The 16517-nt window shown below is 35.7% G+C and overlaps 1 protein-coding gene across 2 annotated transcripts in view; it reads left to right on the forward strand.

Moving 5' to 3' along the window:
• Positions 1–16298, forward strand: part of galnt18a (UDP-N-acetyl-alpha-D-galactosamine:polypeptide N-acetylgalactosaminyltransferase 18a) — an 88953-nt gene extending 72655 nt beyond the window's left edge. For both annotated transcript variants that reach the window (XM_048158728.1, XM_048158727.1), the window contains 3 exons: positions 1917–2012; positions 9549–9713; positions 15000–16298. In XM_048158728.1, coding sequence (XP_048014685.1) covers positions 1917–2012; positions 9549–9713; positions 15000–15146 — 408 coding nt within the window. In that variant the 3' untranslated portion in view covers positions 15147–16298. The remainder of the gene's footprint in view (positions 1–1916; positions 2013–9548; positions 9714–14999) is intronic.
• The last annotated feature ends 219 nt before the right edge of the window (positions 16299–16517 follow it).

Here is a 16517-nt window from a genome sequence, read left to right on the forward strand (position 1 = left end):
TGTTATTTATGAAGTCAAAATTGTGAGATATAAACTCACAATTGCAAGTTATAGTCAGAATTTGCGAGATATAAACTAAAAATTGTGAGTTATAGTCAGAATTGTTAGTTATGAAGTCAGAATTGTGAGAAGTAAAATCACAATTGCAAATTATAGTGAGAAATTGTGAGATATAAACTAAAAATTGCATGTTATAAAGTCAGAATTGCAAGAAATAAACTCACAATTGTGAGTTATAAAGTCAGAATTGCAAGATATAAACTAAAAATTGCACATTATAGTCAGAATTGCGTGATATAAACACACAATTGCAAGTCAGAATTGAGTTATAAAGTCAGAATTGAGTTATAAAGTCAGAATTGCAAAATATAAACTTGGAATTCTGACTTTTTTCTCAGAATTGCAAGTTCATATCTCGCAATTCTGACTTTATAACATGCAATTGCGAGTTATAAAGTCAGAATTGTTAATTATGAAGTCAAAATTGTGAGATGTAAACTCACAATTGCAAGTTATAATGAGAATTTGCAAGATATAAACTAAAAATTGCAAGTTATAGTCAGAATTGTGTGATATAAACACGCAATTGCGAGTTATAAAGTCAGAATTGTTATTTATGAAGCCAAAATTGTGAGATATAAACTCACAATTGCAAGTTATAGTGAGAATTGCGTGATATAAACTCACAATTGTGAGTTATAAAGTCAGAATTGCAAGATATAAACTAAAAATTGCACGTTATAGTCAGAATTGCGTGATATAAACACGCAATTGCGAGTAATAAAGTCAGAATTTGTTAGTTATGAAGTCAGAATTGTGAGATATAAACTCACAATTGCAAGTTATAGTGAGAATTTGCGAGATACAAACTAAAAATGGCAAGTTATAGTCAGAATTGTGTGATATAAACTCACAATTGTGAGTTATAAAGTCAGAATTGCAAGATATAGACTAAAAATTGCACGTTATAGTCAGAATTGCGTGATGTAAACACGCAATTGCGAGTTATAAAGTCACAATTGAGTTATAAAGTCAGAATTGCAAGATATAAACATGGAATTCTGACTTTTTTCTCAGAATTGTTTATATCTCGCAATTCTGACTTTATAACTCGCAATTCTAAGAACAAAAGTCAGAACTGTGAGATAAAAAAGTGGCAATTATCCTTTTTTTTATTCCGAGGTGGAAACATCATATATTTCCATAATATATTTTTATATTTTAGATGACACAAAGTGTTTAATTGTACGTCAGCCCTGGTACTGTCATACTGCCAGTTTCCCCCTTTTAAATTAACAAACTATTTCATAAATCAATAAACTTTGTCATCTTAAAATGTCAACACTATTACCATCATTTTTATTCATTTGTTCAAATACATAGGATATATAGATAGAAATATGAGCATTAAATTCATTCAGTCATTTCACGAGGCTTGTAATGTCAAATTAAACTGTAAAACTCGATTACCGTTCTGAAGGCATAATTATATAACAACAGTCAAATTTATTAATTTCGCTTGACACAGCACAATGCAGTTTATTAGCACATAGAGACATTACTACATCTGATAGATGACATTGTTTCTCATAATACTGAGTTATAGAAATGGCTTTTACTAAGTATTATTTTTCTTTCTCAGGGCCTGCCCGTTTCATTTATCACAATGCAAGGCCAACAGAGCGGTTTTCCTAATTGGCATTCTTTTGTGGAATAGCATAATTAACAGCTCCATTGTGAAGACAAAGGAAAGCTGAGCTTCAGGCCATTTTCACACACATTCGCCATTAGCAGACAGAGGAAGAAAGATGTTTTAGTGATCTTAATTCATCTTCTCCTCTGTGGTTTTTGCAGTATGAGATGGGTCTGATGTGTTGGTCCATTTAGTGCATCTTTGTGTGTGTGTTTGCATGTAGCTGAGGAACAGCCTGAGGCCAGATCTGTGTGTGGATCAAGGTCCCGACTCCGACAACATTCCCATCCTGTACATCTGCCACGGCCTGACGCCTCAGGTTAGTGTTCAGTCCACTGCACCTTCTGGCTTTCATCCTTTTTCAGCCCTCTGAGTGTGTGTAATTCATTTATATATATAAGTGCTCATGTCCGATTCCATCATGTCTCCTGTTCTCTCTTTCCATGTTTCTCACTGTGTTTGCACAGTATGTGATGTGAAACATTTCTAAGGTCTTATTTTTGGCCTAGAGATCAAGAACAGGAGTTAACGGGTTAAACGGGATCAGGAAATGTAATGTGTAGATTTCGACCTGGCTATATGTTTTCTTACTTTCTTACATTAATTCATTTATGTGAATCAGTTAAAACTGTCCATTCCAATGAATCGATTCACAACTTTGAATCAAAAAGATTCAGAACTCTGAAGCAAAATCTTTTTGTCAGCACACAAAAGTGTTAAAATTTTCAGTAACACTTTACAGTAAGGTTCCATTTGAACTAAAAATACTTCTAAAACATTTATTAATCTTAGTCATAAGGTGTACTTGTTAATATTATTTAATGGACCTGAGCTAACGTAAAGTAATATTTTTCTTAATAAATACTGCAACAAATGCGTTATGAATGTTAGTTAATGCATTGACATTAACTAATGGAACTTAGAGTGTTACATATAAATATTTAAAATGATTCTTCCTTCAGTTCATTTTGTGAAAAACTTTGAATCATTTGAACTAGATTTTTTTTTTTTTTTTTACAGTACTTTAGCTCTTGGATTTAAAACTTTAAATCTGTTTGGCAACAACAGTTTGGGAAAAAAAATATTTAAAACCATTTCAGAGTGAATACATAAATATTGAGATATCAAAAGTCTGAAAAATATAAAGTTTGCATTTTTATAGCTGTATCATTCATTCTTTTTCCCATCTACTGTACAAAGGCTCTGCACACTTCAGTTGTTTAATTCATGGTGAAAATGTGAGTTAAAAGACATTTTCCCCTCTGTGAAGATTTCTCTTTTATGAAGATTTGGCTTTCTCCTTGTATGCACTTGGCTTGTGCTTTCCCATCTTCCCGTCACAACTGATCTCAGTGTTTCACAGTGATAGAAAAAAAAAACATAAAACAGTCATTGTATTGCATAAAATCTCTTCATTATTTTGTGCTGATGCCCGAAATATGAATTTTTGAGCAGTTGGGCTGCTTTAGACAATCCAGTCTTTTTTCACCTGAGTGTATTACACCACCAGGTTCTACAACAAATGATATCCTGCAAAAATACTGTAAAAATAGGGAGCTTTCTCCATAAAGCATCGACTCACCAGGGAATTTTGGATTTAGACAGATTCCAGGGCTATAGTCACTATAATGAATCTCAATAAAGAGCAATGACTTAGAACACAAGCCGGGAGGGTTGTTTCACCACCACAGGCATCATTTAGGTGAGGAGGAAATGTAGAATGTGTGTCAGAGATATATAAATGAGAGCGAGTGAGAGGGAGGGAGGGAGGGAAAGGAGAGAACAGCACTGTCAGCATGATTTTAACTACTTAGTTGGGTCTCTTACACCTGCTGAATTCATATCTGTGTGTGCGTCCACCTTTCTTATTGGACACGACACAATGGTGCCAAGCAATGCAGTAATGTTTCTATTCTTGCTGATTCAAAACTTTCTAGAATCTGTTGAGGAAATCGAAATTACACCATTTCTAATTATAGGACATTTTAGAGGCCCCAGGGATATTATTGTATGATCTTATATATATCTTATATATATTATCTATATATATATAAATGTGTGTAACAGTACATGTATTCATCCCGAACCGTAACGGTACGGACGTCATGGTTAGGTACATAGAGTCAGATGACGAATGCAGTCAGTCACAGGCAGTCCACACTCCACACTCCAGAAGGGGGCGCGTGTGGTAATGCAACGCTTTTTGCTAACCACCACAACAGGAAAAAGAGCAGAAGAAGAAGAGACAAACTATGCATCAACCCAAAACAAGAGTTCAGATGGCATGCAAGAGTTTGCTAGTAGCCTATAAGCTGAGTTTTGATAAATTTTTGTTACGCACAAACTTCACGGAAAGGAAACTGGGATGGCAGAAAGCTACATCTGGTTTGTTTTCTTTATTTTACATAAGCAGAATGTTTTCATTTTATTGTGAGTGTACACAAATAAAGTTTTGAATGATGTCTTACTCTTATCTGTATGACCATAAATGGGTTTGGCAAGAGTGCATTCTGTTTAATGCTTAGACCAAACTCGTATCGAACCCTGACCCCAAAACCGAGGTATGTACCAAAATGTGACTTCTGTATATATATATATATATATATATATATATATATATATATATACATACAGTGGGTACGGAAAGTATTCAGACCCCCTTAAATTTTTCACTCTTTGTTATATTGCAGCCATTTGCTAAAATCATTTAAGTTCATTTTTTTCCTCATTAATGTACACACAGCACCCCATATTGACAGAAAAACACAGAATTGTTGACATTTTTGCTGATTTATTAAAAAAGAAAAACTGAAATATCACATGGTCCTAAGTATTCAGACCCTTTGCTGTGACACTCATATATTTAACTCAGGTGCTGTCCATTTCTTCTGATCATCCTTGAGATGGTTCTACACCTTCATTTGAGTCCAGCTGTGTTTAATTATACTGATTGGACTTGATTAGGAAAGCCACACACCTGTCTATATAAGACCTTACAGCTCACAGTGCATGTCAGAGCAAATGAGAATCATGAGGTCAAAGGAACTGCCTGAAGAGCTCAGAGACAGAATTGTGGCAAGGCACAGATCTGGCCAAGGTTACAAAAAAACTTCTGCTGCACTTAAGGTTCCTAAGAGCACAGTGGCCTCCATAATCCTTAAATGTAAGACGTTTGGGAACCCTTCCTAGAGCTGGCCGTCTGGCCAAACTGAGCTATCGGGGGAGAAGAGCCTTGGTGAGAGAGGTAAAGAAGAACCCAAAGATCACTGTGGTTGAGCTCCAGAGATGCAGTCGGGAGATGGGAGAAAGTTGTAGAAAGTCAACCATCAATGCAGCCCTCCACCAGTCGGGGCTTTATGGCAGAGTGGCCCGACGGAAGCCTCTCCTCAGTGCAAGACACATGAAAGCCTGCATGGAGTTTGCTAAAAAACACCCGAAGGACTCCAAGATGGTGAGAAATAAGATTCTCTGGTCTGATGAGACCAAGATAGAACTTTTTGGCCTTAATTCTAAACGGTATGTGTGGAGAAAACCAGGCACTGCTCATCACCTGTCCAATACAGTCCCAACAGTGAAGCATGGTGGTGGCAGCATCATGCTGTGGGGGTGTTTTTCAGCTGCAGGGACAGGACGACTGGTTGCAATCGAGGCAAAGATGAATGCGGCCAAGTACAGGGATATCATGGACGAAAACCTTCTCCAGAGTGCTCAGGACCTCAGACTGGGCCGAAAGTTTACCTTCCAACAAGACAATGATCCTAAGCACACAGCTAAAATAACGAAGGAGTGGCTTCACAACAACTCCGTGACTGTTCTTGAATGGCCCAGCCAGAGCCCTGACTTAAACCCAATTGAGCATCTCTGGAGAGACCTAAAAATAGCTGTCCACCAACGTTTACTATCCAACCTGACAGAACTGGAGAGGATCTGCAAGGAGGAATGGCAGAGGATCCCCAAATCCAGGTGTTTAAAACTTGTTGCATCTTTCCCAAAAAGACTCATGGCTGTATTAGATCAAAAGGGTGCTTCTACTAAATACTGAGCAAAGGGTCTGAATACTTAGGACCATGTGATATTTCAGTTTTCTTTTTTAATAAATCGGCAAAAATGTCAACAATTCTGTGTTTTTCTGTCAATATGGGGTGCTGTGTATACATTAATGAGGAAAAAAATGAACTTAAATGATTTTAGCAAATGGCTGCAATATAACAAAGAGTGAAAAATTTAAGGAGGTCTGAATACTTTCCATACCTACTGTATATATATATATATATATATATAACTTCTTCACCAGCCAGAATATTTCTGCATGATTTACAGTGCATCTTCTGTCTATTTGCACACTTAAACTGATTTCAAGCATTCTGATAGGATGTGAGCAGTATGAGCATATCACCGTCTCTGTACTTGAGGTGCTGGATTTGTTTTTTCTTTAATGGGCCGTTAGACAATACCTCAGCTAAGCGTATTAACACTGTGGCAGTTGCTCAGGGATTTGAGCATGTTGGAATTGGAGCATAGACATGCTTGCTCTTTCTTTTAGTGCGTTATCTCCCATTCATTCAGCAAAAGGAACATTGTTCCCATACAACAGCCATAAATCTCCAAAGCAGTGAAAAAGCAAGCTTTTCCTCAAGCAGAACAGTGCTAAATTAGTCCCTTGCAAGTTGATTCCTTATTTGTCATCTCTCATACATTATTCCCCATCCCATTTTAGCCCTCCATCCCTTCCCGTCACAGTTCCAGTGCTCATCAAAGGATCCCCAAGGATATGCATTGTTTCCATTGTGAATGAATGATTAGTTGTTTTATGTGTCCGTGGAGATACACTTGCTGCCTGTTTAGCCTTTGTTTCCACAGATTTCAAGGTGCCTCACAAAAGTTTGAGCCATGTTGCACTGGCGCTATTCCAAAGTCAAACAACTTGAATTCATTTTACTGTAGGCTCAGGTGTACTGCAGTATTCTGAGAAAAAAAAATTCTTGACACACAATTTGTCTCATCAGAACGCAGTGGTAACTCTCAAAACAAACCTAGAGATCGGAATTGATTTGGAGTTGAAGAGAAGAACAGAATGCCTAGTTTTGTATCTGATATTCCAGAACTGACAAGAAGTTTGGATTGCCAAAATCGCTCTAGATGGTATACAACCAATTTAATCTATGTTTTTGAGAAAAGTATGCATTTCTGTAATGCACTGCATTGGATATCTAATCAATAATGCTGTTACCACTTCTCAAAGCTCTGGCTTTTGAAGTGAAATATCAATCCATCCAGACCCTGAAGAAAAAATGTGGGCATATTGCATGAAATGAATTCTTTCTGAAAGTGCTTGTTTTTCAGTATGGCAAGGGATTAAAGTATCAGGGCTATTGATTTAGGACTCGCTCCAACAGAATGTGCATTAGTGATTCAAAGCAAATGTTGAATATCAGGAACTTTGCTTTTCTGAGTTCTTTCCCCATTTGCCACATGCCATCAGTGTTCACATGATGTAAATGCGAATAAATGAATTTTGTGAATGTAATGTTTCTCTAAGTAGAACTTCACAATACATCAGAACTGCTGTAGGTAAAAAAAAGAAAGACAATAAGATAGAGTGATAAACTTAAATCAGGGCTGAATACTTTCCATATTATGTAATATTAAGATTAGTGCATGGCAAATCATTGTATGATGAAAATAGTTTGTTAAAGGTGGTGTATTATTTCCAGTGCACTTGTGAAGAATGCGTCGGTGCATGCTTTTTCTAATGTTTCTAATGTTTGCTAATATTACCCACAACCCCTTGCACTACTGAAGGGGAGGTTTAAATATATAAACCTAAAAGTGAAGTAACAGTTAATATTATTTAATAAATGTGTTAACACTTACACAGAAATGCAAACAGAACATGACAGAGGTTTGTGCTATCAAGGCGCAATAGTAAAATGTCCCATTACTTGCAGACTTTCTTTCTACATACTTATAGGGATAGTTAACCCAAAAATGAAAATTAATTACTCATGTCGTTCCACACCCGTAAGACCTTCGTTCATCTTTGGAACACAAATTAAGATATTTTTTTTAATAAAATCCGATGGCTCAGTGAGGCCTCCATTACCAGCAAGATAATTAACACTTTCAGATGCCCAGAAAGGTACTAAAGACATATTTAAAACAGTTCATGTGAATGAAGCGACAAGAATACTTTTTTGTGGCAAAAAACAAAATAATGACTTTATTCAACAATATCTAGTGATGGACGATTTCAGAACACTGCTTCATGAAGCTTCGAAGCTATATGAATCTTTTGTTTCGAATCAGTGGTTCGGAGCGTGTATCAAACTGCCAAAGTCACGAAACCATTGAAATTTTGAAACACTTATGAGGTAACGAAGCCTCGTTTATTGAAATCACGTGACTTTGTTAGTTTGAACTGAACCACTGATTCGAAACAAAAGATTCATATAGCTTCGAAGCTTCATGAAGCAGTGTTTTTTTTTAAATCGCCCATCACTAGATATTGTTGAATAAAGTCATCATTTTGTTTTTTGGCACATAAAAAGTATTCTTGTCGCTTCATTCACATGAACTGTTTTAAATATGTCTTTAGGACCTTTCTGGGTGTTTGAAAGTCTAAATTAACTTGCTGGGAATGGAGGCCTCACTGAGCCATCGGATTTTATCAAAAATATCTTAATTTGTGTTCCAAAGATGAACAAAGGTCTTACAGGTGTAGAACAACATGAGGGTGAGTAATTAATGACAGAAATTTCATTTTTGGCTGAACTAACCCTTTAAATATGTATGTACTTTCCCATCACCAGTGATGTACACACACTTTAAATGCTTTGTAGCCATTTGGAATTCAGCCCATGTTTGAACGGTGTGTATGAAATTAACAAATGAGAGTCATTCGATTAAAAAGTTATTCTTCCCCATTGAGCCCATTAAGATGCAATACTAGGTATCAACACTGGGATTTGGAACTGAGCCACATCTTCTTAGAGATTTCATAGGAAAGACATAATTAACAAACATGAATAATTCATTTTATTGGCTATGTAATACAGAGCTGAATAAGACACAGTGTCCAAACAGACATTCAGACGGCCCAAATGAATGGATCAGAGTGATAAAAGATGACATTGCAATTTTCTTGTTATTGCAGTTCAGGGCTTGATATATAAGGCCTTGACTAAAAACTTGACATTTTTGAGTTTTGTTGACAAATAAAAGTACTAATGTACAAATTTCTCTACAAAACTTTCTTTTATAAAAATTTTTTTGTACAAACATTTAAAACTGATGTGATTTTCACAACATACAGTTCTATTCAAAAGTTTGGGTTTGGTATGATTTTATAATGTTGACTGCAAGACTGCAGTTATTTGATCAAAAATATAGTAAAAACAGTAATATTGTGAAATAGTATTACCATTTATTACCATTTTTTTCCGCTGCCATTATTCCAGTCTTCAATAGTTATGTTTCCATCCAAAGTTTTTAACTTGTGCAAATTTGTGCAAAATTGGAATATCGCATAAAACATTTGTGAATAAAGCAGCGTTTCCATACCATGTGTTCAAGAGAACAAATTCATCACTTCCTGGTAAACTGACGCAAAGTATCTGTAATAAAAATGGCACATGAGTTTTTCATTTAGTTTATGCGCATGTCATCTTGTTGGATAAAAAATTTATTCGCGTTCACATGTGAGCACCTAATGCAGCATGGAGCAGATTATGTATGCTAGGCTAATGTTAACATAATAAAAATTGTAATAATTAAGCAAGAGTATGTGTGTTGACTAGTTATGTACATCTATATTACATGTATATTTTAAAAGTGCTTTTCTCTTCTGTTGTTACAGAATGTGTACTACACAAACTCTCAGCAGTTGCATGTCGGAAGCTTGAGCCCGACCATCGACGACGACGATAACAAGTGCCTGGTGGACGTGAACGGCCGGCCGCGACTGCTAGAATGCAGCTACGCCAGCAACAAGCACATGAAGCTCTCCTGGCTCTTTACTCAGGTATACATGCAGAGGAAACAATGAATCATTCGCTCATTTTCTGTTCTTGTGCTCTGTAAAGTAATAATATGCTAACTGAATTATATGATTATTACATAAATTAAATTACTTTTTTTATGTTAACTATTGGTTTTTGGGTGAGTTGGTGCCTAGATGAGTCTAAAAGAGTATGGTATTGCGATGGTCTGTTTCTGCTGTCTGGTTTAGTTTTGAATTAAGTTTGATGAAGAGCTTCACTTTTCCATAGTGTGCCATTACATTCTACACAAAGCTTATTACACATAGACATCCTTTCTGCACAGCTCAATTAAACAGGACCTATTATGCCCCTTTTCTAAGTCTTGATTAGGGTCAACTAAAATATATTTCATGCTTGAAAGCTCTGTTTAGTTCCTGCCTCTCTGAAGCCCCTCCTTCTGAAAATTGCAATGTGTTCTGATTGGTTGGCTGGACGAGTGTGTTGTGATAATGGGCTATATGCACGGAGTGTAATATGGGAATAATATAAGCCAGCTTGAAAACTTCCGGTGAGATGTCATTTGCTGGTGTGTTGAGCATCAGTAGTCTAATACTTAGTTTATAATCACAATATAGGCACTTAAATAGTCAGGCATAGCATTAATTTAGTTATTCAAACGTATGACAGCATAAAAAAAAGAAATAAATAAAGACATACCTCATTGTTCCTCCTTGGCTAAATTCAATTCGACCATCAGTTTTCACACATGTGAAAAAAGCTTCAAAAATTAAATATTTATTGTGCACTTTAGTTAGATTAATTGAATAAAAGTTGTTTCTACAAGTGTGCTGAAATCATTGAGCTTGCGCTGCACTGACTGACAGCTGCTGTGATTACAAAAGGAAAGCGCGATGCTCGCTTTCTGTGTAATTCATTCACAAGAAAAGTTATTGTTTTCCATGAGATTTTTTGAGTACTTTATACATCACATTGACAAAATGTATTTTTAAACTTAGTTATTTTATAATGTTTAATATTTAGTAAAAAACAAAGTGAAAAATGATTAGAGGAAATAGCTGTTATATGCGCAAATAAATGCTACTTTGCCACCACCTGCTGGTTTACGGAAGAGGATTAGGGCCGAGCAATAATAAAAAAATAAAACCATCTCGAGATTAAAGTTGTTAAATTTCGAGAAAAAACTCGTTAAATTTCGAGAAAAAACTCTTTAAATTTTGAGAAAAAGGTCGAAATAAAATGTTGAGAATAAACTCGTTAAATTACGAGAAAAAAGTCGAGATAAAATGTTGAGAATAAACTCGTTAAATTACGAGAAAAAAACTCGTTAAATTTCGAGAAAAAGGTCGAGATAAAATGTTGAGAATAAACTCGTTAAATTACGAGAAAAAACTCGTTAAATTTCGAGAAAAAAGTCGAGATAAAATGTTGAGAATAAAATCATTAAATTACGAGAAAAAAACTCGTTAAATTTCGAGAAAAAGGTCGAGATAAAATGTTGAGAATAAACTCGTTAAATTACGAGAAAAAACTCGTTAAATTTCGAGAAAAAGGTCGAGATAAAATGTTGAGAATAAACTCGTTAAATTACGAGAAAAAAACTCGTTAAATTTCGAGAAAAAGGTCGAGATAAAATGTTGAGAATAAAGTCATTAAATTACGAGAAAAAAACTCTTTAAATTTCGAGAAAAAAGTCGAGATAAAATGTTGAGAATAAAATCATTAAATTACGAGAAAAAAGTTGTTAAATTACAAGAACAAATTCGTTAAATTATGAGAAAAATTTCGTTAAATTTCGAGAAAAAAGTTGAGATAAAATGTTGAGAATAAAGTCATTAAATTATGAGAAAAAAGTCGTTAAATTACAAGAACAAACTCGTTAAATTTCGAGAAAAAAGTCGAGATAAAATGTTGAGAATAAAGTCATTAAATTACGAGAATAAACTCATTAAATTATGAGAAAAAAGTTGTTAAATTACAAGAACAAATTCGTTAAATTACGAGAATAAATTCGTTAATTTAATGACTTTATTCTCAACATTTTATCTAGACTTTTTTCTAGAAATTTAACGACATTTTTCTCATAATTTAACGAATTTGTTCATTTGAAGTGCTGGAAAAAAATGTGTGTGCATGTCTAATTACAGACACGGCATTTTTAAATGGTCCCAATAGCTTCGTCTTTATTGCAATCAATAAAACTGGTTTATTGGCAAATTAGGTAAATGTGACAACTGCATTCAAATATGATTACAACATTAAAAAGCTGACCCCTGTCCACCAGCAAAAACGTGAAAAAATGGTTCAGGAATGGTTTGAGGAGCACAACAACGAGTTGTTTTTCTCCAGATCCAAATTCTCCAGATCTCAATCCAATCGAGCATCTGTGGGATGTGCTGAACAAACAAGTCCGATCCATGAAGGCTCCACCTCACAACGTACAGGACTTAAAGGATCTGCTGCTAACATCTTGGTGTCAGATACCACAGCACACCTTCAGGGGTCTAGAGGAGTCCATGCCTCGACGGGTCAGGGCTGTTTTGGCAGCAAAAGGGGGACCAACACAGTATTAGGAAGGTGGTCATAATGTTACGCCTGATATCTTACTGATACAGGGAATAACTCCCTTTAGGGTGGACTTTGTGCTTTGCAACTTTGCAGACCTTTTTCATGCTCAAACAGCAACATTGCACACTAAAGAAAGTTGAAAATGTAAAAAGCATAATAGGTCCTCTTTAAATGTCAAAACTTTTTTATCAAGTTCTGAGAACATTTAAGTAGCACTCCAAAAATTCGCAGTCAATTTGCAGCATCTGTCAGCCCTCCGGCTGTGCGACTGCAACGGACACTTTCTGGATATCGAGCATTAATAATTCAGAGGTGTGAGTTGTGTGTGTGTGTGTGTCATAAAGCTCTCCTAATTCAATTCAAGCGCCGTTTTGGATTGTAGCAGACATCTTAATTTCATCTGCACACTGTCCGCGTAATGTATGCATCTCTATTAAAAGGTGGATGAATTAATATATGTCACAGCAGGCGGTGTCGTCTAAAAGGTTTAGCTGAAGTGTAGTGGAAATGTCAGAATAGGTTATTAGGAAAGGGTAATGCTGCCCCCTTGGGAGAGATGTCGAAGTAGATGAACAAACACGCACTATCGAGAAAAGTGTAAGAGTATGAACGATATCAATTCTCACACAAACCCTCGGGACGTGGTTTTATGTCTCAGGTGAGCTCGGTGGGATAAAGGCTTTATGGCAGCCACCTTTTTTTTCCTGGAGTTTCTTAAAATGGAGCAAATCCATTGTGGCCTTTTATATGTGATGAATAATTGATGACAAAGCCAGTGAAAGAGTGAACTGGCTTTTTGACTCATAGGAGAGCATCAGAAATGGCTTTAATTAAGTCTTTATCGACTCATATCTGCTTTTCAGTCTGTATCCAGGATACCGCATGACAGGTCCTGAATAAATGCGCCGCTAAGCTTACCTGACACATGTACCCAGCTGAAATATATTATTTAGCTCTTTAGGGCATTTGGCACCAACAGCAGTCATGGCGAAAACAGTGATATTATTATTTCTGGGAGGCTGATTTGGAACAGAACATAATTGAAGCAGATGCAGCGGCTATCGGTGACTAACACCTGTTTAATGATGCATGCCAGACTATTTTATAATTACAAGGGTGTTAATAATGTCTGGTTTATAATCTACATGACCACGAATAATTATGTGGAGTTACACTACTTGCAGAAAATATCAAAGATTTCAATAGTATATAGGTTTTTACAGTACTGTCTATAGTTAAGCACTTTGTACTCTTGTTATAAATTGCCATAGCAAACTACCATAACTTTATGTGCCACACCATACCACTAACTACCATATGAAGGTATTCTCTTCTTTAATATAGTTTCACATTATATTACATTTTGTTTTCACATGCTAATGTAACAGCCATGACTATAATAAAGCAGCATAAAATACAAATATTCCAGCTGTGTATCTTCAATAATATGATTTAGCCTGTGTAGCAAAACATTTGGCGTTTCATTCAACTTGTGTCTGAGTTGGATTTCATACGGTAGCAGATGATTGGACGAGGGCGACACTTCGCCCGCGGCCTCCTCTTTCATGTTTCAGCTGTCTCCGGAGCCTCCTTCAACACTGTAAGACTCCAAATCCTTGAGGCTCTTCTTCAGAAGCAACCACTTTAGGAACATCACTTTTCTTTTGACATTGTTCTGAAAGGCTTTGGTGGTTGTATTTCATACTCTATTTACTGGCTGAAAGAAGTATGTTTCTCGAGGTATTCATGTAGCTTTGATTTCTCATTTAGAGTCTCTTGGATTCTGCATTAGAAGGACGCATTAACACCAGGATGCTTTTAGCTCTGTGGGATTTTAAAGGGTTAGTTCACCCAAAAATGAAAGTACTGTCTTTAATTACTCGCCTTCATGTGTTCCACACCCGTAAGACCTTCATTAATCTTCGGAACACAAATTAAGATATTTTAGTTGAAATCCGATGGCTCAGTGAGGCCTGCATAGCCAGCAATGACATTTCCTCTCTCAAGATTCATAAAGGTACTAAAAACATATTTAAATCAGTTCATGTGAGTACAGTGGTTCAATATTAATATTATAAAGCAACGAGAATATTTTTGGTGCGCCAAAAAAACAAAACAACTACTTATTTAGTGATGGCCGTTTTCAAAACACTGCTTCAGGAAGCATCGGAGCATAAATGAATCAGTGTATCGAATCAGCTGTTCGGAGCGCCAAAGTCACGTGATTTCAGCCGTTGGCAGTTTGACACGCGATCCGAATCATGATTTGATACACTGATTAATTTGTGCTCCGATGCTTCCTGAAGCAGTGTTTTAAAATCGGCCATCACTAAATAAGTCGTTATTTTGGGGGGTTTTTTGGCACACCAAAAATATTCTCGTTGCTTTATAATATTAATATTGAACCACTGTACTCACATGAACTGATTTAGATGTGTTTTTAGTACCTTTATGGATCTTCAGAAAGGAAATGTCATTGCTGGCTATGAAGGCCTCACGGAGCCATCGGATTTCATCTAAAATATCTTAATTTGTGTTCCGAAAATTAACGAAGGTCTTACGGGTGTGGAACGGCATGGGGGTAAGTAATAAATAAACTTTAATTTTTGGGTGAACTAACCCTTTAAGAAACCTGTTTTTCTGAGAAGTATTGTGGTTAATGTTCCTAAATCAACATCCTGTTTGGTCCTGGAACAACTTTGTCATTGTTCACTCATTTTGATGTGTATTGTGTCTTGCAGGGAGGCTCCATTCAGAATAGGAAGTCAAAGCGTTGTTTGGAATTGGTGGAAAGTGCGGAAGTGGATCACGGATATCAGCTGGCCCTTCAGAAGTGCAGCAATCAAAAATGGACGATTACCAACATATTGCCTGGGAAAGTTCTATAGGCATGGTGTCTAGAGGACATATCACTGGATATACAGTAGACTGAGACACTGTATCCCTTTACACACATCGCTGTGTCATCAGCTAGAAGACAGAGAGCTGTTCTCTGTTATTTAACACTGTAAACATCTTCATGTCTTGTGCCAGACCTCAAAGACATCATGAAAAGTCTCCTGAATTTCATTTTGTCCAAAAGAGATGATTGGTTTAGAAATACTGATTCTGAAAGGGATAGTTCTCCAAAAATGAAAATTCTTTCATCATTTACTCATCTCATGTTGTTCAAAACCTGGGGTGCTTTTGCCAAAATCATTGTTAGCCAACTATGGTAACAAGTTCTGTCATTATCAGCATAGTTCAACGAGTCAGTGTTTCCCGAAACCATAATTCAAACGAACAACAAAGTTGTGTGGTTGGAAAGGCAGCTCTTGATTTGTGGTTAGAAGCATAGTTTATCAAAATAAGCAAGTTGATGTTCAATACAATCTATATCTTTCGTTTCGAAAATATGCAAATTTCATTTACATCTTTTTGTCAAGAGATTTAAAGCACGTTTTTGAAGAGTGAATCTGAAAATAAATTAAAATAACTGAGAATTAATCCTCAGATGCCATGTCCGTAAAATCTGGCGTTGATTCAATCTCAAACGTTTTAATTAAAAGAAGTTATTACTCTACCACCTGAGTGACATCATTAACCAACGTGGTTGAATGACAAATTTGCGACAATGTGGTTTCGGGAAAAAGACTAGCTAGTTGATTTCTAGAGTTATGCCGTTGTAAACCACAAAAGAAGATATTTCGATTAATGTTGGTTTTGAGCATTGACAAAAAAATAACACTCAAAAAATAATTTCTCAAAATATCTGGTCTTCCGCAGAAGAATGGCATACAGGTTTGGATCGACATGAGGGTGAGTAAATGATGACGGATTTTTTTTTTTTTTTTGGGCAAACTGTCACTTCAAATGTTCTGCTGTATGATTGTATCTTGTGTATTTAAGCATTTAGTAATTTAGCTACTGTGTAGCACCAATTTAAAATGTTTTTCTTTTTCTCAGGTTCGTTAATGCTGGCTGTGATTATTTGATGTGGAAAAAGATGTTTTATAAATGTAAATAATCTTTCTAAATAATATTAAAGACTTTTAACTCTTCATGCTTGAATTTTACATATGAAACAAAATGTTCTACTGGTTTAAACTGGTTTAAAACTTCTAAAACACAAGTTTAAAATGCTTGCAGGCCATCTAACCAACTAAAACCGGATTTTCATTCAAATACCATTGGTGAAAAAAATAGCATATGCTATGGTATAAAAACTTAATTTAGGTTCAGGCAGAAATCTCTATTCATATGTTTTTTCTAATCAAAAA

This window comes from Megalobrama amblycephala, linkage group LG15 (assembly GCF_018812025.1).
Source record: "Megalobrama amblycephala isolate DHTTF-2021 linkage group LG15, ASM1881202v1, whole genome shotgun sequence".
NCBI classification, from domain to species: domain Eukaryota; kingdom Metazoa; phylum Chordata; class Actinopteri; order Cypriniformes; family Xenocyprididae; genus Megalobrama; species Megalobrama amblycephala.